A 23,251-nucleotide genomic window follows, 5' to 3' on the forward strand; every position below is an offset into this window, starting at 1 on the left:
TCGGTTCAACATCTATTTATTTATTAATATTATTATTTGTTGTATGTTTTTTGCTATGATTGTTTATTTAATTTCTGTTCGTTTTGGGTTTCTTTTATTATCTAATAGTAATTTCTGGTCGTTTTTAGTTTTAATTTTAACAGGTATTTGTATCTGCTGATGTTAAGTTTAAAATTGCCTTTAATTTTATTTGAAAAAACTATTTTTCGGAAAGTTTTTTTTTTAATTAATTTTTGTTCGTTTTTTATTGAAAAAATTTTCAAGTTTCTATAGTATGGGGAGGGGGTGCTTACTGTCTGATTATTTTTTACTTTAAAAAACGGATCTAGAACTTTCAATTTAAATCGAATGGGACTTTTTTCAAAGTCTATACAATTACCTCTTTGATAAAAACCTTATATATGAACAATAGACAGCTTGCATAACTTGTGAGCAGCGATTGACAACAATGAATGGATTGAAATAATAGCTCCAATAAGGGGGTTTAGACCATTTCACTTGCTGACACAAAGAGATCACGACTGTTTGGAATTGACCTTAATAGGAATTTGTGTGCCAAAGCAATTTTGCATCTATCACAGAGTATGTATTTTAACCTTATAATTGGATAACTATAATAGATTTCCTATGTGTTCTTCCCATACAAAACCCCTTCCCATAAGTTATAACCCTCCCTTAATAAGTTATGCCACAGGGCATAATTTACAACGCCTACCCCTGGGCCCTGGTGGGGCTGTGTCGACACCGGAGTTTTTCGTTATCAGAACTTTGAACTATTTTAACAAAATGTGTATCTAAAAATTTTTATCTGATGTATTTACGGCGTGGAGGAGGGAGAGGGGTTAGTTGCCCTTCAGTCTCTTTTGACTCTTAAAAAGTGAACAAGAACTTTCAATCAAATGAGCCCTCTCTAAAGTTTATACGAGCATCCCTTCCATAAGAAATAATATGAAGGATTCAGAGAATCCTTAAATTACAACCCTTGCCCTGAGGGCTATGGGGGAGTTGTAATCCTCAAAGACCTAATTTCCAGAACTTAAAACTACGTTTAATAAAATGGCTGTCTTAAAATTTTGATTGGACGTGTTTGGGGAAGAGGTGGGCGTGAGAGGGGGGTCAGTTGTCCTCAAATCACTTTCGACTATTAAAAAGGGCACCAGCCCTCGGAATTTCCAATCAAATGAGCATTTTTTGAAGTTTCTACGACACCACCTTCTATAAAAACCTTATATGCCCCCAGGGCAAAACTTAAAACCCTTGCCCTGAGGGTTGTGGGGGAGTGTCCTCCTCAAAATATATTTTCAATCTGGAAATCAACTACGCTGAACAAAAAAGGCTATCTCAAAATTTTGATTGGATGTGTTTGGGGAAAAGGTGGGCGTGAGAGGGGGGTTAGTTGCCCTCAAATCACTTTCGTCTATTACAAAGGGCACTAGCCCTCAGAATTTCCAATCGAATGAGCCTTTTTTGAAGTTTCTACTACATCGCCTTCTATAAAAACCTTATTTGCCCCCAGGGCATAACTTAAAACTCTTGCCCTGAGGGTTGTTGGGGAGTGTCCTCCTCAAAAACATATTTTCTATTAGGGAATCAACTACACTGAACAAAATGGCTATCTCAGAAGTTTGATTGGATGTGTTTGGGGAAATGATGGGCGTGGGGGGGGCTAGTTGCCCTCCAATCTTTTTCGACTATTAAAAGGGCACTAGCCCTTTAATTTCCAATCGAATGAGCCTGTTTTTAAGTTTCTACGACAACGCCTTCTATAAAAACCTTATATGCCCCCAGGGCATAACTTAAAACCCTTGCCCTGAGGGTTGTGGGGGAGTGTCCGCCTCAAAATATATTTACAATTTGGAAAATAACTACGCGGAACAAAAATAGCTATCACAAAATCTTGACTGGATGTGTTGGGGGGAATAATGGGCGTAGGGGGGGGGCTAGTAGCCCTCCAATCACTTTTGACTATTAAAAAGGGCACTAGCCTTTTGAATTTCCAACCGAATGAGCCTTTTTTGAAGTTTCTACGACAACGCCTTCTATGAAAACCTTATATGCCCCCAGGGCATAACTTAAAACCCTTGCCCTGAGGGTTGGGGGGGAGTGTCCTCCTCCAAAATATATTTTCTATCTGGAAATCAACTACGCTGAACAAAATGGCTATCTGAAAATTTTGATTGGATGTGTTTGGGGAAATGATGGGCGTGAGGGGGGCTAGTTACACTCCAATCGCTTTCGACTATTTAAAATGGCACTAGCTCTTTAACTTCCAATCGAATGAGCATGTTTTGAAGTTTCTACGACAACGCCTTCTATAAAAACATTATATGCCCCCAGGGCATAACTTAAAACCCTTGCCCTGAGGGTTGTGGGGGAGTATCCTCCTCAAAAATATAGTTTCTTTTTGAAATCAACTACGCTGAACAAAATGGCTATCTCAAAATTTTGATTGGATGTTTTTGGGGGAGTGATGGGGGGGGCTAGTTGCCCTCAAATCATTTTCGACTATTAAAAAGGGCACTAGCCCTTTAATTTCCCATCGAATGAGCCTGTTTTGAAGTTTCTACGACAACGCCTTCTATAATAACCTTATATGCCCCCAGGGCATAACTTAAAACCCTTGTCCTGCGGGTTGTGGGGGAGTTTCCTCCTCAAAAATATATTTTCTATGTGGAAATCAACTACACTGAACAAAATGGCTAACTGAAAATTTTGATTGGATGTGTTTGGGGAAATGATGGGCATGGGGGGCGGGGGGCTAGTTACACTCCAATCACTTTCGAATTTTAAAAAGGGCACTAGCTCTTTAATTCCAATCGAATGAGCCTGTTTTGAAGTTTCTACGACAACGCCTTCTATAAAAACCTTATATGCCCCCAGGTTATAACTTAAAACCCTTGCCCTGAGGCATGTGGGGGGGTGTCCTCTTCAAAAACATATTTTTTATCAGAAAGAAAACTACGCTGAACAAAATGGTCATATAAAAACTTTGTTTGTATGTGTTCGGGGGAATGATGGGCATGGGCGGGAGGGCTAGTTACCTTCCCATAATTATCTACTTCTAAAAAGGGCCATAGAATTCTTGATTTCCAAATTGTTTATCCCATTTTGAAGTTTCTATGATGACTCCTTCTATATTATTTGCCTCTGGAAAAAAAAAATAAATAAATAATAATAAAACATTGGAGCCGCAAGGCTTTTATTATAGGCAACGCTACTGCGTTGCCTCTGACTTGTTTTTCCTAGGTGTGATCCTATCGAACAAATGGTCCTATAAGATCGGGAGGAATATTATTCGAACGGAAATCAAGATTCCTAGTGTGCCTTATAAGCGACCTAAAAGATTGAAGGGCACCTAGCCCCCCCCCCCTCCCATGCCCATTTTTCTCCAAAGACATCTGATCAAAATTTTAAGGTAGCCATTTAATTCAACGTACTTGAAAGGTCCAATAACTGTGCTTTTGGTGAGGACATGACCCTCCCTAGTTCCTGAGGAAAGGGCTGCATGTTACGAAATTTACTCATATTGTTCACGTTTTGTACTTGTTATTGGGAATATGCGGAAAATTTTCTGCGGGGAGGAGGGGGAATTTTCCACGGGGTGAGTTTTTCGTGAAGAGAGAAGTTTCTGGGGAAATTTTCCAGGAGAAATATTACATGGGGGGGTAAGGGGATTTCTCGGCATGATTTGAAAAAAAAGGTCAGAAATTAAATATAAAAAACAAGTGTTTTCAACTGAAAGTAAGGAGCAACATCAAAACTCAAAACAAATAGAAATTATTCTGTGTGTGATGGGGGCTGCCCTTTCCTCAATCCCCGCTCTTTACGCTAAAGTTTGACTTTTCGTCCAGGTTCTTTAGGGAAGACTACTCATACACAAGGACCATTGATTTTCAATGAGAAGTATTTTTAAAGAGCTTTGAAGCATTAGCGTAAAAAGTGAGGGTTGAGGAAGCGGTAGCCCCCTTAGATAGCCTACAGAATAATTTCTTTTCGTTTGAAGTTTCAATGTTTTATTCATATTTTCAGATTCATTCTAGATTTGCATATTCATATTTTCTTCTTTTGGAAAAAAAATACGATTCTTTCTCAATGATCTCAAAAGAAGATATAGATGTAATTATTTATAGCAGAACTTGATTGTTAACAGTGATAGATAACAATTGACAGTTAACACTCCAAGTGAGTGTCGAGCAAGATAAGCTATCTGCTAATTTTTTAAATGAGGTTTTATGTATATTTATGTAAAAATCAGATAAATACATTCAAAAATTGATATTTAAGTGATATTAGAGGGCTAGTTGCCCTCGGAAATCTTTTGATTCTTAAAAATTGAACTAGAACTTTCAATTTCCAATCAAATGAGCCCTCTCTGAAGTTTACAGGAGCATCCCTTTCATAAGAACCATATACGTCCTCAGGTACAACTTTTAAGTATTTAGGGTTTGTATTAAATAATAAAGGAAATTGGAAGGATCATGTGAAAGAAATGGTGGGTAGAGGTAAAGCGGTTTCTTCAGCAGTTTTAAGGAATTCAGCTTTAAATAAAATTAAAAATATTACAATACATAAGTATTTATTTCAATCGAAAATTCGCCCCACTATTCATTATGGTGCGGAGCTTTGGGGATATGAGGTGATCCCGCAATTAGAAATGGTTCAATTACAATATTATAAAAGATTGGTTAGGGTACATGCTACAACTCATACACAGGCTCTTTAGAGAGATCTAGCTTTGTTTCCGCTGCTTAAAGAAAGGTTACTACAAGTAGTAAAATTTTGGCTGAAAATTATCCAACTACCAGATGAGAGGCTTATGAAAGCCGCATATTTTGAATTATAAAAAGATCATGGCCGTTCCATGTTAAAGCCCTCCTTGATAAAGCCGGACTTTCATACGCTTGGAATGAAGGTCTTGGTCCAACAGACGATCCAGAAGAAATCTGGATCGGAAGCTAAAACATGTTAAGGAGGATCAAGAGATCTAACTCTGGCATGAACTGATTTGAAAATCTGAAACCTTGCGCCAGCATTCGAAAATAAAAGAGTCTTTTGGACTAGAATATTATTTTAAGCTGAATTTGCCACCGGAAAACTTGCGTCTGTGGCTCTAGGTCTGTGCGAACAGTTCGCCCCTAAAAATTAGATTTGAAGTTTTCTAAAGAAATGCTTAAGGCCCTAGATGATGTATACTTGCTCTTTATGTGACGTGGAGGAAGCAAATTTGCTCAATTTTTTATGTCGAGCCAGCAGCTGTCAGATTTTGGATTGAAGTATTTAGGTGATGAGGAAGTCTCTTTTCCTTGGATCCTTAAATATTCATCCCGGGAGACGATTATAGCAGTGACTGGATTTATAAAAGAGGGTTTAAAAAGATGTAAATATTGGGTTTAATGTTTTGTTTGTTGTTAGTAGTTATACCATTTATTTAAGTGTAAACTGGCTGTTGTGTTATATAATCATTGCAATGTTTGTGTATGGCCTAGCGGCTGAATAAATTATCTATCTATCTATCTATTGATATCATATTGATATGATATCAATTGATATTAATTTTTAAGTGACTGCAAGCTTCTAACTAAGATTTCCATTTGACGCTATTATCACAGTATAAATATATATAAACAGTAGCGAAAAGTTTCTTCAGAAATGACACAGATCAAAGCGCACGGAAATGGAAATCCGTCTGCGTCACAGCAATAGTTTTCCATAAGCCCTTCACGTTGCGCTAAACATTTGCCTTTGCGCGTGTGTGAAGGCTGAATCATGAAGAAAGGTCTAGACTGATGTATGTCAAAAATCTTTAATGTAGAGTATAGGACTTTTAGCTACTGTTTATATATATTTGTTCTGTGGCTATTATAGACTGAAAGCAATGAAGTTGTAGCATTGTTTCTGCAACAAATAAGAAAAGACTGAAATCAATGAAGTCGCAACATTGTTTCTGCAACAAATAAGAAGACTGAAAGCAATGAAGTTGCAGTATTATTTATGCAACGAACATGAAGCACGGCAGAATTGTTGAACAGCATTTGTGTTATTATAGATATACTAACAACTCACTGAACCACCATGCTACCTTAGGCCAACACGCCAACAAACCACTTGTAGCTTCCAATATTCAAGTGTTGTTTCACAGATCATTCTTCCCATTCTTCCAAACGTGAAAAAAAAATCCTGAGCCTTGAATAAACCATCAGCATAATTAAGTCCAGGAAAGTTTTTCCTCCACATTTAATTACGTGTTCTCCCGTTGCCATTCCCGTGCTCCTTAGGACAACCTAAGAGTGGAAATTTGTTCCATTCTCTACCCTTCCTAAAACCGCACTGTTTTTCTCTTAAAACTTTGTCTAGAGAATCTCTAAGTCTAAAATGTATTATCATACTAAGTTATTTGTTACCTACAGAAACCAAACTAATGCCTCTATAATTACCACACTTACTCTTATTGCCTTTCTCATACAGGGGTTTAATTAGGGTTTACTTAAAATCGCTAGGTACTTCAACATTTTCAAAAATCATATTCATAATCTTCAGTAACTTATTTATAACCTCATAGTAACCATATTTAAGAAACTCATTTACCACACCAGGGGCCTTATTATTTTTCAATCATTTTAGCACTGCCACTAATCCATCTTAAAAAAAAAAATCTTCCATCCCATCCACGGTGTCACGAACTATTTTCCTCTATATCTCTTCCTGTAACTCCATCCCGGCATAGCCCATTCTCAAAACGAAACTCTTTCTTTATCACTAATTGTGGACCCGTTCTCTTCTTTAACTGGGACGAGTCCGGATTGGCTACTCCCTATCTATTTATTAACACGTCAGCACAATATTTTACTGTTATGCCGTTATGCTGTTATGCCGTACTGTTATTCACTAACATTACTAGCTGTGTTTTCAACTTTCTTCCCTAAGATACAATCAGCTACTTCATAAATTATTTTCCTAAAATTATTCTATCCAACTTCTAACTAACAACTCATTGCAGCACCTAGCCACCTGAGGCCAACACAGCTACGCACGCTCCTCCTCAATCCTAATCTATTCAAAGCCTCCCTTCTTACGCCCGCCCATGAAGTTCCCATTTCCTTTAAATCTTTCTTTATGACGTCCTCCCACCCCAGACGAGGATGACCTGCTTTCCATTTAGCCCTAGAAGGTTGGCCGAAAAGAACAATCTTCGGCAATCTGTCATCCGCACAACGTGCCCTAGCCACCTCAACCTTTCTTTCGTTATAGCCCTAGAGAGCGGCATTGAACCACATTTTTGTATAGCCTATTGTTTGAAATACGGTCAATCAGCCTGGTACCCAGAACAATCCTTCAGCAATTTCTCTGGAAAACATCTAGCAAATCTTCATCCGCTTTTCCGAGCGCCCATGATTCAGAGTTATATTTGACCACTATCATCACTGTAGCTTCTAATATCTAATCTTGGTTTGCAGACTTATCTTCCTATTCTTCCAAACTTTTTTAACTGTGAAAAAACACCCTGAGCCTTGGCTATTCTACTTTTGACATCTTCACTGCTCCAACCATCTTTACTAATAATACTACCAAGGTAAGTGAAGCTGTCCACCTGATCAATCTTTTCATTACCCAACTTCACCTTTTCATCTTCATTTATTCATAGCCTTAGTGACTTAGTCTTTTTAACATTAATTTTAAAACCTATTCTAGCACCCTGACCTTGCAAAACTTTTAAAACTTCATTCATCTTTCTCATAGGTCCATTTTGGATGCTTAAATCATCAGCATAATCAAGGTCTAGGATAATTTTTCCTCCCCATTTGATTCCATGGTCTTCCGTCGCCATTCCCGTGATCTTTAAGAGTGACTCCATCAAAATGGCCCGTGTAAAAGGGGATAGAACACATCCCTGCTTAACTCCTGATTTAATACAAAACCAGCTACTAACCTCATTTCCTACCTTAACCGCAGCAGTGTTATTCTCGTACATGCACTAATCACTTTAATGTATCTGTCTGGTATACCATACAAGGGTAAAACCTTTACTAAAGCTCATCTATCAACAGAATCGAACGCTTACTCATAATCTATAAAACTGAGGATCATAGGTGTTTGAAAACTCAGGCACTTCTCAATTATTAACCTAAGAGTGAAAATTTGGTCGACACATTCTCTACCTTTTCTAAACCCGCATTGTTCTTCTCTTAAAACTTTGTCTACGGCATCTCTCAGTCTAAAAAGTATCAAATTACTAAGTAATTTATTACCTACAGAGACCAGACTAATTCCTCGATAATTACCACACTCACTTTTATCACCTTTCTTGTAAAGTGGCTTAATTAAGGTTTTCCTAAAATTGTTAGGTACTTCCCCTTTTTCAAAAATCATATTCATAATCTTCAGTAACTTATTTCTAACCTCAGAGCCACCATATTTAAGAAACTCATTTACCACCCTATCAGCACCTGGAGCCTTATTATTTTTTAATTCTTTTAGTACTGTCGCTAATTCTTCCTCACAAAACAAATCTTCCTTCACGTCCAAGGTATCACAAACTTTTTCATTTTCCTCTATATCTCCTCCTTCAACTCTATCTCGGTTAAGCAAATTCTTAAAATTTTCGGCCCATCTCTCTTTAGTTTTTTCCTTATCATTAATTGCGGCCCCATTCCTATGTTTAACTGGGCAAAGTCCGTATTAACTCAATTTGTTAACATGCCAGTATAATATTTTACTATTATCCCGTCTAGCTGCATCTTCCAGATCCTTGGCAATTTTATCCATGGCCTCTACTTCACACCTCCTGAGTTCATATTTTAATTGTTAAAATTTAAACTCTCCAGTTTAGTATTCAAATTCCTGGAAAGTTTCTCTCAAACTCTGGTCCTGGAGTCTACCAACATCATAACTTCCCGTCATTCTTTAGAAATTTTAGCTTTAAATTAACCCTAGGCACTACTAGATGGTGATCTTTTATTTTAAACATCAACAACAGCATTCCTATATACCGTAGTATCTTGTATTGATCCTGCCAGTCTTCGGTTTACAATAACTTAGCTGTCTTACCATCATGTGAATACCATGTTAACTTATGGGCCATTTTATGAACAACTGCTATATTTGTTATAATTAGATTCTTTACCTACAAAATTGCAGCAGTCTGTATCCATTACTGTTTATTTTCCTAAAGGAAATTTACCAAGGCTAGGATACCATCTGCCCCTATTTTTACCAACCTGTGCGTTAGAATCATCTAATAAAAATACTTTATTCCTATCTAGGACCCTGACTAATTGTTTCTGTAGCTATAAGTAAAATTTATGAGTCAGTACCATCCACGTCAGTCGGTTCTAAAGGGACATATACTACCTTGACTGATACCCTGCACTTTTAGTCATAGGCAGCACAACAGCGCTTCCTAAGTAAAGAGCGATTTGGGCGCAATGTATTTTTTTTGGGGGGGGGGGAGGGGGGTACACCAGGGTGCTTCGTATCGAAGGAGTTGTCGTAGAAACTTCGAAAAGGGCTCATTAGCTTGGAAATTGGAAGGACTAGTGCCCTTTTTAATACTCAAGAGCAACTAACCCCCTCCCATGCCCACCACTTCCCCAAACACATCCAATTAAAATTTTGAGATAGCCATTTTATTCAACGTAGTTAAAAGATCCGGAAGTTATGTCTTTGAGGATGACAACTCCCCACAGCCCTCAGGGCAAGGGTTGTAAGTTATGCCCTGGGGATATATAAGGTAAATATAGCAAGGGGGATCTTTTTATCAAGAACAGAGGGCATGTATAATCCTATAAATAAAAAAAAAGCATTAAGCTCAAACCTAAGGGAAATGTCAAGAAGAATGTCAAACACTATCAAAAGACATTTTTTTCTTTTATTGGTTGTGAAAAGAAAATACCAGTACTATCTACAATGGCTGATAATATCAGCCATCCCATCATTCGAAAAATGTTTAGGAGCATCTTCAACTAAATCAAGAGGTACTTTGTGCATCCAGGTTTACAAGACGACATATCTGCAATGTGTCGTAACAGGTGAGGTAAAAACATGAGAGTATGAAGTTTAAACTTTCTGGGCATGTTGAAAAAAAGGCTGGAGTGCAATCAGTCCCCCTCCCATATCCTTTTTGCTGATATCTCCACAAAGGCATTCGATCAAAATTCGTCATCTAGATTGACAAAGGTCAAATATGTTAAACACACATGTTTATTACTTAACGTGAAGAAAGGTCTGATTCATCTGAAAAAAAGAGAAATAAAATCAGCTTTAATGGTTTGTGACATCAGATCTTCTTTTTTTTGCAAAACTGAAACGAAACTTTTTTATGAATGATCTTGACGGCCGTTTATATAATGACTTTAAGAAACAAACAATTCCAACAAGGTTGAACATGTAAAAATTCTAACTTGTGTTTTTTTTTTTACCCAGTTATATTGCCTCATATTTTTAGAATACTGAAAACTGAGTTCAGTGGTTTAGTTGCAAGGTGGTTCAGTTAGACGAGGGATCAGTTGCAAGGTGGCTCAGTTGCACGGTGGTTCAGTTGCACGGGGTTTCAGTTACGGGGGTTCAGTTAAATTGGTTTAAGTTGCACGGGGGTCTAGTTACACGAGGGTTTAGTTAAATGGGGTTCAGTTACCTCGTGGTTCACTTACACGAGGGTTCAGTTGCACAGGGGTTCGGTTATACAAGTGCTCAGTTGTACGGTGGTTCAATTACACGATGGTTCATTTGCACGGTGGCTCAGTTTCAGGGGTTCAGTGACCTGTGGTTTAGTTACATGCACACCGTCTAAGCCTACTGCGTCATTTGCGCTTTACAGAAAACTATATGCGTCTTGAACAGTCATGGAAAGAACTAATAAAGTTAAACTGAATATTTGATATATAGTGGTATTAATTGCCGAAAACTCATCAGTTTACGATTTTATTTTACTGTAATTTGTATTTTTGTTTTCAATGTTGTAATAAGTACAAAAAAAAAAAAAAAATTCCTAACATAATTCTAGTTGTATTTTGTGCCTGTTATATTTTTGTTTGCTACGAATTTTTATTTAGTTTTTGTTCGTTTTTGGTTTTACTTATGCTTCAACGGTAAAATATTTTTCTTTGTTTTACGCTTTGTTTCCATATTCAGTTTAAGTTTTACACGTATTAATATTTATTTATTTATTTATGTTAACACTGTTTCTATGTTTGTTTGCTATGATTGCTTATTTAACTTCTGTTCGTTTTGGGTTTTATTATTCTTAAATAGGAATTGGTCATTTTGAGTTTGAATTATTATAGGTTTTTATTTCTGCGGATCTTCAGTCTAATATGGCCTTTACTTTTCCTTAAAAAACTTTTTTTTTCGGAAAATCTTTTTTTAATTAATTTCTGTTCGTTTTTGATTGCCAAAGTTTCCAGTTTTTCAAAATTAAACATTTCAAAATCATAATTTTTTCAATATAAAAGTAAAAAACTAGCAAAGTAACAATGTTAAAGTATGTATGTAACAAGGCAAACAAAGTATCAAAAGTAAACATATTATCAAAATAAAAGTAATCAGCATGCATAACTTACAACCCTAGCCCTGCAAATAAAAGTTGCCGCGTAAATCGGTCAATCAAAGTAATCAAGTATAAAACGAATAAAAATCCCCAAAAACAAGAGTTTGGCTACTGCCCCTTCCTTAACCGAAAAAGTCTAAAGCCTACTGCGTCATTAAAGCTTATTGAAAACTATGTGTGACTTGAACAGTCTTGGAAAGAAGTAATAAAATTAAGCTACATACTTGATATATAATGATATTAATTGCTAAAATCTCATCAGTTCAACATTTTACTTCATGGTAACTTTTATTTTCAATATTGTAATAAGTACAAAAGAAAATATTTGTACTATAAATCGTTTGAAAACTGTGTGTGTCTTAAAAAGACCTTATAAAGAACTGATACAATTAAACTTAATGTTTGATAAAGAATGAGATTAATTGCTGAAAGCTCAGCAGTTCAAGATTTTATTTCACTGTAATTTTTATTTTTATTTTCAATGTTGTAAGTAAATAAAAAAATATTTTAATTCGTTTTTAGTAAAGGACCAATGACGCAGTAGGCTTTAGACTTTGACTGTTAGGGAAGGGGACATTTGGCTAACTTTTGTTCCTTTTAAACTTGATTTGCATATTCAATATAAGTTTTATTCTTTTTAAGATGTATTTATTCATTTATAAATTTAAAAAGCTTTTTCCAGTTTTTCAAAGAAAATTACAGCTCCATTAAACCAAAACCGAGCAGAAATTAAGTAAAATAATCTTTTAAGTATAAAACTACCACAAATCCCCATCAATAAATAAATGAAACCCAAAACGAACTGAAATTCTAATAAATAACCAAGTCAAACTCAAAACGACCAGAAATTAGTAGGGCTGACACCCCGTATGCCTTCTGAAGACCAGAACATAATTTGCACTTTATTAAAAACAAAATATATGAAATATTTCCAATTTTTAACTTTAATAAATCAAAACTTTTTAAGACTTTGAGGAATGAATATCAGTATATGTATTTTAAACTGTCAGTCCACATTCACTTCTTTTTTTTTTTTTTTTTTTTTTGAGTAAAAATTATGTTCTGGTATGGCATGGGAAAATAGGGTGTCAGCCCTACTAATTTCTGGTCGTTTTGAGTTTGAATTGGTTATTTATTGGAATTTCTGTTCGTTTTGGGTTTTATTTATTATTGATGGTGGTTTGTGCTAGTTTTACGCTTGAAAGATTATTTTAATGAATTTTTGCTCAGTTTTGGTTTAATGGAGCTCTTTACTTTTCTTTGAAAAACTTATTTTTTGGGAAAAGTTTTTTAAATTAATTTAAAAAAGGAAGAGACAATAGCGCAATTCCAAAGAGAAGAAAGAATTAGAAAAAGTGCGACAATATATGATTGGCTACTTTTTCGTCTTGGGTTGTTGCTTCTGAGGACAATCATCATTTGTTTTAAATTAGAAAGCTTACCTCTGGCATAGGCTCTTCTATCATCCCCTTCGGAGTAGGGTATCCACCCCAGTTCTGAAGCCTCCTATTATTTAGCTGGGTCCATTTTGGCTTTGGTGCAGAATATATATTTCTTAACAACTGTTCCTCTTCTTGGTTATTTATGAAGTCTGGAACATAATACAAAGTATTGAACGCCTGAAATTAAATAGATGTCAGAACTATTATTCTCCATGACCACACTGCCTTTTCTATGACGAAAACAATAAGAATTCCAAATAGGGATAGGTCCTTTTATTAGACAGTGAAACGATAATATAAAACAAAGACTCTAAATATTTCGATGACACAGTCGGTCGTCATCATCAGTAGAGTTACTCTCTGATGATGATGACCGACTGTGTCATCGAAATATTTAGAGTCTTTGTTTTATATTATCGTTTCAATGTCTAATAAAAGGACCTATCCCTATTTGGAATTCTTATAGATGTCAGAATAACTTTCAAAAACGCATATCTTCAACTTTTGATAAAAATTGAAGTCGCAGAGAATGAAAACTTCCTGTTTTGATTTTCAGTGATTTATTTTACGTGTTTTCTCCTGTTTGGACCTTTTTCACTCTCTAATTTATCCTTTCATCTCCTTGATTTCTATTTGAACGCTCTTATTTAACTTAGTCAGTTCAGTTAGGAGATCAAAATCTAAAAGAAAAGTTGTTCAAAAGAAATCATAGAACAGTATGCAGGCACGGCATTCATCATATGTGGCTTTTCGTTATTTAAATAGGGTGGAAGTTGTTTCAGTATGAAAAATTAAATAACAAATACAAGGTCTTTCAACTGAAAGTAAAAAAAAGTAAAGGAGCAGCAATAAAAGTTAAAATGAACAGAAATTATTACGTATGTGAGGCGGGTCACCCCTCATCAATACCTCACTCTTTACGCTAAAGTTGGAAATTTGTCCCAATTCTTTAAGAAGGACTCCTGAATCACAAAGGCCGTTTAATTAGAATAAATAGCTATTTTATAAGTACCAAAAAAACTTCAGTGTAAAGAGAGAGGTGTTGAGGAGGTGCAAACCCACTCATATACGTAATAATTTCATATATGTAGACTATAACTGCTACTGCCACTTTTACTACTACCGCTGCTGCATATAATACTATTGCTATTGGAATAAATTAAAAGAGCTTAAGTGCATCTAGCTTGTCAAAATGGCATAATTAAATACCTCAGGAACGGAAATATTAAATTGAAATTTCAGGGAAAGTTGAGGAGGATGTAAAACTGGATGAAAAGGCACAAGATGTGTATTTAGATTGTCTAAAGGGCGTCTGCACAATAGGCCAGGAAATATAAGAGTACTAGGTTGGAACGTTTAAGGCATGTTGTTGGGGATGTTGAACTAAATCAAAAGACACTATGTACATCCAGGGTGTATTTGCGATATCTCAGGAATGACTTAGAGAATTAATCTTTAAACTTTCAGGACATGTTGAGGGGGGCTGGGGGTGTAATCGACCAATATTTGTATATACTCAAGGTTGCTACATGATGGGGGATCAGAATTCTTTCATCCCTATGTAAGATCAAAGACTTTGAAGATATTCACTCTATTAGTTTTTGAAAAATATTCCTCGTACCCGTCCATCCAAAGCGTCTTGGTTCAACTATTATTATTTTTTTTTTTTACAAAACCTTGTCGAAAATATAAATAGTAAGCCAAAATTTTGATTCTTAAGAAGAACCGGACAGCTACATTAAACCAAATACGATCAGAAATAGAGTCAAATAACATTTATAATGATTCAGTCAAAGTCAGAAATTGGCACAAACAGGAGTAAGGCTAACGCCCCCTATGCCTTCTAAAGATCACAACGTCATTTGGACCTTACTGAAAGCAAAATGAGTTTCAAATATTTCCTCTTTTATAACGTTAATAAATCGTAAATTGCTGAGGATTTCAGGAATGAATATCAATAAATATTAAACTGTCAATCTACATTCATTTGTTCTTTTCAGTAATCTTGGTTATTTGGGTGACTTTTATTTCAATATTACTACTACTACTACTACTAGCAACTCACCGTAGCACCAAACCGCCTGAGGCCAACACAGCTACGGACGATTCTCCTCCCCCCCAATCTATTCAAAGCCTCCCTCTTTACACCCGCCCACGAAGTTCCCATTTCCTTTAAATTCCCCATTTCCCCATTCCTATCTTTAACTGGGCCAAGTCCGGATTGACTACTCCCTCTCAATTTGTTTACATGCCAGTACAATATTTTACTATTATGCCGTCTAGCTGCATCTTCCAGATCCTCGGAAATTTTATCCGTGGCCTCCACTTCACACCTCCTTAGTTCATATTTTAATGCTTTCTCCACTTTCTTTACATTTCTTTTGTTTTCATACGATTTATCACTCAGATAATTCTGAGATTCTGAGAATACATGTCCTTTCTCCTTTCTATTAAACATAAAGCTTTTTCACTAATATTCTTAGCTGCAGTTCTAGCTTTCTTCCCTAATACACCTTCAGCAACTTAACAAATTATTTTTCTAAAATTATTCCAACCATCTTCCACATTATCAAATTCTAAACTCTCAAGTTTAGTATTCAGCTGTTCCTGGAAAGTTTCTCCCAAATTCTCATTCAGGAGTCTACCAACATCATAGCTTCCCTGGAGGTAGTTACCCTTCCGATCTTTCATCATTAAATTAACCCTTGATACTACTAGATGGTCATCTTTACTTTTAACATCAGTAACAGCACTCCTATATACAATAGTATCTTGTACTGATCCTGCAAGTCTTTTGATTCTAATATCATAGTGAGTTAGGTTAGCTGTCTTACCGTCATGGGAATGACGTATTAACTTATGAGATATTTTATCACCAAACACCGCATTGATTGTAACTTGATTATGTTACCTACAACACTATAAAAATTTTTGTACATTACTATTTTCTTTTCCTACACCAGATTTACCTAAGCTGTGATACCATCTATCCCTATTTCTACCAACCTGGGCGTTAAAATCTCCCAGTAATAACATCATATTTCTACCTGGGACCCTGTCTATTTGCTCCTGTAACTGTAAGTAAAATTCATCTGAGTAAAATTCATTATTATGATGAATTAAAACACATAACTCGAAACAAAAATTGTTTCAGTAAAGAGCAAATAACATTCTGGTCTTTGAAAGGCGTAGGGGGCATTGACCCTACTCTCGTTTGTGATAATTTCTGTTTTTTTTAAGTTTGAATTGGTTATTTATTGTAATTTCTGTTCGTTTTGGATTTTATACTTTAATTATTATTGGACTTCATTTCTGCTCGTCTTTGGTTTACTATGGGTCTTTACTTTTTTTTTGAAGAACTCCTTTCATGAAAAAAGGTATTCTAAAGTAATTGCATGAAAAGACAGGTATGAAGCCGTTTTGAGTCAAACAAGTCACCCAACTCTAGATGACTTTGGTGATTTTTTTTCACACTAGGGCCTTTTTTGACTCTTTTACGTTCCCACACTCATTGCTGTGAGTCATTATCTAGTGAGTATCTAGGATTTTTGTTTGGGGAGGTCATTTTTTTTAGAGCGTTTTCCAAAAAAAATTTTAAAAACGCATTAAAAATTTATTTATAGGCATTTTTATTGCGTCTTTATAAATCGGAAAAAAAAATTTCGAGGGCAGCGAGCTTTAAAACCCGTGCCTCCCCCCTCTGGATACGTCCTTGGTCACAATATTAGCATAAAGTATGAAAAGATATACATTTATGTCCAAAAAGATTTACCAAAGACTAAAAAGAGTAAAAAACATTAAAAGCGATTTTATATCCAACCGCAATAAAAAGTAAAGGATATTTCCTGCTACCCCCCCCCACCCGAAAAATTGAAAACTAAAAAAGGAACACGTAAGGCAGTAATGACTTGTTTTAAGACTATTTAAGGATAGCTTCCTATGTATTTACCATCAGGGGTGGGTCCAGGATTTTTTTTAGGGGGGGGGGGCAAAATTGGTTGATCTGATAAACTTGCGTTAGGAACAAGTTTAATTAACGCAAACTTGCGCTATTTTAGTAAATTACAATACTTCAGACTACGTTAAGGGAGAGCGCCCCACTCACTCCCCCCTCTGGATCCGCCACTGTTTACCATCCAAAGCTTTCAATTCTGGTCTCCATTTTCAATTTTTCAGGGAAGGAAAGAAAAATATTTTCTGAGTTTTGGTGCATTTGGAGATAGGGGCACCAATTCCCCAAGGGAAGGGGGCTCGAAGAAAGTTTTCATCCTAGGATTTGTCATTCCCCCAAGATTTTCAAAAACCCTTCTTTTGATGTTTTTCTTGAAAATACCTTTATTGGTGTTTTCTTTGAAAATACCCTTAGATTGCCCTTAAGTTTCGAAATATACATTTCAACCCCCCTTAGATTTTGACAAGTACATTTCAACAGGTCCAATGCAGGTTCAGCCAAAATTCTATGATTCAATAGAGAGATAGATAGATAGATCGTGTATTTCAAAAGCCCAAGAGCCATATACACACAAAAATTTATGAAAAATAAAGAAATCACAAGAACAAATTAAAGAACAAATTATGAAACACACATTAACATAGCGAAAAATACCTTATGGTAATTTATCGAGAAAATAAATTTAATTCCATATAATAAATAATAATTAATTGTAAAAACTTTTCCTTCTTCCTAATCCCTTCTCTATGTACGCACCAATACGAAGTATTGTGGTTGGATTACTACTTTGTAAAATTTTTGGAAGCAGCAAAACAATCCCATGTAAGTAATTTTCCCTTAAATCAGAGACCACCGGGCACTTTCTGAGAAAATGGTCCAAATCTTCGTCCTCATCCCTACAAAGAGGACACACATACCGACCATCAGGATGTACTATCCCCCTGTCGAACACTATTTTCCTGCTCTGGATTGGAAGGCAATTCGCCCTAAGCTGAATCCATCGACATAAAATCATAGCGGGTAAATTGAATTTAAAATAAATTTCCTCTCCAAAACTATAGGTTTAACCTGATTATATTGATTCAATGTAGCAGAATATGGCTGAATGGCCACTCACTTGCTTAGACATGGAAGTCCAGTCAGAAATGCATGTAAATGTTATTTTTAAGAACAAAAGATGAATATAGTGACAAAAGTAGCACACTAATTTGCAGAATTTAAACACTAGGCACAGAGTTCTAAACTCTAGAACAAGTTGCTTCGCTGTAATTTGTGAAACAAATTTTTTGGGTGAAGGAGAGCTGCCTGAACAAGCAGCTCTCATTATAGTCATCAGAAAAAAAAGTTTTCGACCACTTTCCGGGTCCATATTTCGGGGGACCGAGCCCTAATTAAAAAAAATTGGTTCTTTTTGTGGCCCTCATTTTCGGGGAAACCAGTCTTTCGTTTGATATTTTCTCGAGTATTCTGGTCCCCATGGCCGAAGATCTAAAGCATATAAGATTCAAAGGAGTCTAGCAAGACACACATGTGAATGCTGCCTAAGAAACACATCAAACCTTTGAGAAAGAAAAAGAATAGAGGCCAAAATCTGCAACACTTCACCATTAACCTGGAATCACACTAAATTTTTAAATTTGAAATAATGGTCGTAATTTCAAGAGATCAGTTTAAATCAATATAGCTATATTTGTTCTTTCCTATACCCTACAACAGCTGAGCAACTAGCCGGCTAAGCTCTTGAAATTTCGACTTGATTTTGAGAATTGGATGATTCCAAGTTAACGGCAACATCTGCGGGCAAAATCTTGCAGAATCTATGAATCAGACAAAGTAACAAAATCCATCCCCTTTCAAAAATTCAATGGTCAATTGTTTGCATTATAACGTGTTTTTTATAATTCTTCTATTGGAGAGTCGTTTAGGCCAATTTTAGAAAGGGCCTTCTTTCTGCGCTTGTATTTTCAAATCCGAACCTGATTTATGCTTGACAATTAATAGTTCCGATTTTGGTGCCACAGTCTTATATCGTTTTGTTTAGATTGTCATTTCCACTTAATCGAAGTCCTAATATCTAACAGGTCACTGATCTTAGTCAAAGGTGCTTACATTTTTGTTTTTACACCCAACGTGACATTAAACAGAGGAATTTGACGATATTCTCACTAAAGTCCTTAGACAAAAATGAGTTTCCATTTTCCGGAAAGATAGCCTGAGAAGTTCAGAGTCTGCAGACTTTCTTTGCAGACTTTCTGGCATCTTTCTTTTTTCTTTCTGTATGTATCAGACAAAGTGACCGATTTCAGCCATAAATAAATTTTATGGTCAATAGCACGCATTTTAACGTATTTTTGTCAAAATTCTTCAGATCGAGGGTTATTCAGACCAACCCAAAAGTATGGGTGCCTTAAAAACTGACGCTAGCTTAAAAAAAAATAAATCACCAACGCTAGCTAGTGTTTGGCATTTTTAATGTTACAATAAGGGAAAATCCATGTAATTCGTTAGATTGGAAAAATTAGAGTAGCAATAAATATATAATCTCAGCTTCTAAAAAAAAAACAGTTATGGAGTTTGGAACAATTGTCAAGAAACGCTAAGCGCTAGATTGCGTTGGCGATTTTTTCGACAGTAGTGCCAGATTCCACTCTAATAAGTTGCCTATACTTTTTACGCCAATCTGTGAAAAATGCACCTTTCCTTCTGTGTGTAAGTGTATTTAGAAATCACTAGCTCTCAAAGATGTGGCTTTTCTATGCGGAAATGCATATACTTGAAAATAAATCTTACCCCTTTTAATGGGATGCTTCAGAGGCTTTTTACTAACAGTTGGGGGGGGGAATAACACGGAAAAGATACTTCTTTAGACCATTATTGTTTTATTTCCTTTGTATTCCTTTGAATCCATCTACTCAGTTTTTTTTGCAGGAAGGGTGTGCGAAAGCGCAGGATGGCTGGCCCCCAACAACCCATTGCACTTCCTGGCTGAAAGGCCTTGAAGTGGAGATCAGCACTGGTGGTTTGGACTTTAAGGGTCTAGTGCCGTATCCTTTACCTTTTTAATCACCTCTTTTCTCCCTTTATGTGCACAAGTTTACTCATGTGTCATTTGTATATATAGAAAATTACGCACAATTGTTATCGAAGTTACAAAATATGGTTTATTCATATGTTTATATAAAAAGAAATATATAAAATCGAAATAAATCTTACCCCTTTAATGCGGAACTTCTCTAGCTTGTCCATCGATAAATTCTCGTCTTTCAAAAAAACACTTGCTTCTTCCATTCTTTTTGAGTAGTGACAAAGCGATTTCACAACTATAAAATAACAAAAATAATTTTATAGTAAAATATTTACCAAAAATGAAAGAGATGACCCCGCAATTTGTCCGCAGTAAAGATGGGAGAACTATAACGTGAAATCTGAAATGTATTTCCTCTTTAAGATGTACATGGCGATCCTTGGATTTTTATTTTTGTTTTGCTCATTATAGCCAGACAGTGAAGTATCAACTGAAAAGATAAGTAACCGGTTTAGTTAATGCCTGAATCTAAATTCTTGACACCAATCTTTTTTGTGATAGCTATAGAATTATGAAGAAGAGCATTTTCGGTGAAGTTGACGGCATTTTGGTGTATAGTTACACAACTTCCAATAAAAATGGTGTTGAGCTAGTTGTTCATACATATGGTGCAGCGATACAGTCCCTTCGACTACCAGGAAAGAACTTTGACAACGATGTTATCCTTGGATTTGATACACTTGAAGGTAAGTGATTTGTAGTAAGTTGCTGGTTCTGGTTGGTAAGTAGCGGTAAGTGAAGTTAAGTTGTTATTATTTCATCATGCCCAAATCGAAACTTTCCTTACAAATAGTTTTGGAAGTTAAAGAGCTTTCAGACCAAATACGTGACTTACATTTCCCCTTTATCCTTAATTCCCATAAACTGCGTTTTGCAGAAAATTGCGGCGATTTTGTGGATTGCTGGTGATTTTTTTTCACTGACATTTTGCGAAAAAATGGAAATCAGGGTGCGTTGGAATTTCCACCACATTTGATGAAACATATTCAGGAGTTGAATGAATAGCTGATTGTTCGATTGTTTATTGAAGGGCGTCCACTTTCAGAAATCGCATACATCAGGTGACGCATAGCGGTAGTGTGTCGAGCGTGGTGGAAACTTTGCCAAGCGTTGCAGAGACTATACCAAGGATGATGGAGTTATGTGGCACATGTGGTGTCCTGAGAAATGTGCCAGGTGACGGAAAGTGCATCCCCTTGTTGTGTATACCCTATAATATGTAAATTACCATTTTTTCCTTCTGGGAAGCAATAATAAAAGTTCAATTACAGTAAATGGATTGAAACTCAACTTCTGGAAGATAGGTGTAGTCGGAATTTTTCCGCAGCATACCAGCAATTTTCAAAGTATTTTTGTGCGTGTTTTCTCAAGATTGCTTCGTTCAAATTGCAGTCTTTTGGAAGTCGCAGCATGTGGGAACAAAGGGTTAAACTGACCTTTTCAACGATTATTACGGAGCTTACAGTCGGATTAATCATTCCGTGACTTAAAAAAGGGTTTTCTGACATCAAAATAGCCTACAGTAATCTCTAGCTAATGCTGTTCTGACGATGATAATAAAGAATAGCATAGATTTCTTGTTAGAAAGTGGGATTTTTCAATACACGCTATTTTTAGCGTTATTGCTTTAATAACGTTTATTCTAAGCGTTTAACGTTCTTTTTAACGTACGCTACTACGATGTCGGAAAAATAAATGTAAGGAATAGAAATGATTTTTTTTTAACTTTACGGCAACATAAGCATAAAAATGGAGGAGCTTGAAAAAAAAAATGTAAGGTTATTCTAGAAAATGTATTTAGTTACTGTTCTATTAGCTGGGCAACACGTGAGAAAGTCAGTCGAGATAAGCAAATACTAAATAGGTATTATCCGGCAATTCCAATCTGACGCTGAATAAACAAGGGGTTTCTCACTCCAGGAAATATATTTAAACTTTAGTTTTCTGGGGTTTAGGGGAAAAAAGGTACCTAGGTTAGGTTACGTATTTAATATATCCTATGCTTTACCCCCAGCCCCCTAATGTGCAAATATATAGCCGAAATTTGCTTCTAAACTATTATATTTTCATAATATTTTGTTTTGTTTCATTAGCATTAACCAAACTTCACTTCACGCGTGTTGCCCAGCTAATAGAACAGTACCTATATTTATCAAACAGTTCGTGGTAACGAACTGTAAGTAAGGAGCGACCCGGCTCTATAGCAACCAAAACTCTAAAAAACGGAATTTTGATACGAAAAGATACATCAAAAGAATCAGATTTTTAAGCTGATTTCAAATATATGTTTCATCAAGTTTAGTTTTACCCATCAAAAGTTACGCACCTGAGAAAATTTGCCTTATGTTCGAAAAAAGGGAGAAACACCCCCTAAAATTCATAGGACCTTAATGAAAATCACACCATCGGATTCAGCGTATCAGAGAACCCTACTATAGAAGTTTCAAGCTGCTATCTGCAAAATGTGGAATTTTGTATTTTTTGCCAGAAGAAAGATCACGGATGCGTGTTTATTTGTTATTTTTTTCTTCCCAGGGGTGGTCGTATCGACCCAGTGGTCCTAGAAATTTGCAGGAGGGCTGATTCGGACGGAAATTAAAAGTTCTAGTGCCCTTTTTAAGTGACTAAAAAAAATGGAAGGCAACTAGGCCCCTCCCACGCTGATTTTTCCCCAAAGTCACCCGATCAAAATTTCGAGATAGCTATTTTGTTCAGCATGGTCGAAAAATACAATAAATATGTCTTTGAGGATGACTTAATCCCCCATAGTCTCCGGAGAAAGGTCTACAAGTTATGAACTTTGCCCAATGTTTACACATAATATTGGTTATGGGAAGTATACAGAAGTTTTCAGGGGAATTTTTTCTGGTATTTGGCGGGGGGGGGGGGGGTCAGGTGTTACTCGGGAGAATCTTTCCATGGAGAAAGTTTTCATGGGAGAAGGGAAATTGCTATGAAGGGAGCGCCTGATTTCCCAGCATTATTTAAAAAACAATCAGAAATTAAATAAAAAAAAGCTATTTTTTTCAATTGAAAGCAAGGAGCAACATAAAAACTTAAAAGGAACAGAAATTATTACGTATACGATTGGGTTCGCCCCCTAGTCATTAACTCGTTCTTTACGCTAAAGTTTTTTTGTACTTTCATCTGAGCTATTTATTCTAATTAACGGTCTTTGTGATTAAGGGGTCATTCTTAAAGAATCAGAACAAAATTTGAACTTTAGCGTA

At 35.9% G+C, this 23,251-nt stretch overlaps 1 protein-coding gene across 3 annotated transcripts in view; it reads right to left on the bottom strand.

Annotated features, from left to right (window-relative positions):
• The window catches only part of LOC148954197 (putative RNA/DNA demethylase ALKBH6), a 57,779-nt gene extending 37,350 nt beyond the window's left edge, over positions 1-20,429 (bottom strand). For all 3 annotated transcript variants that reach the window (XM_089086973.1, XM_089086972.1, XM_089086971.1), the window contains exons 1-2: positions 20,150-20,429; positions 12,985-13,161 (exon numbers count right to left, since the gene is read on the bottom strand). In XM_089086973.1, coding sequence (XP_088943099.1) covers positions 12,985-13,161; positions 20,150-20,224 — 252 coding nt within the window. In that variant the 5' untranslated portion in view covers positions 20,225-20,429. The remainder of the gene's footprint in view (positions 1-12,984; positions 13,162-20,149) is intronic.
• Between the last annotated feature and the right edge of the window lie 2,822 nt (positions 20,430-23,251).

The sequence above is a fragment of the Artemia sp. Qi Xiang Cuo genome, chromosome 3, assembly GCF_049724085.1.
Source record: "Artemia sp. Qi Xiang Cuo chromosome 3, ASM4972408v1, whole genome shotgun sequence".
Lineage (NCBI taxonomy): Eukaryota > Metazoa > Arthropoda > Branchiopoda > Anostraca > Artemiidae > Artemia > Artemia sp. Qi Xiang Cuo.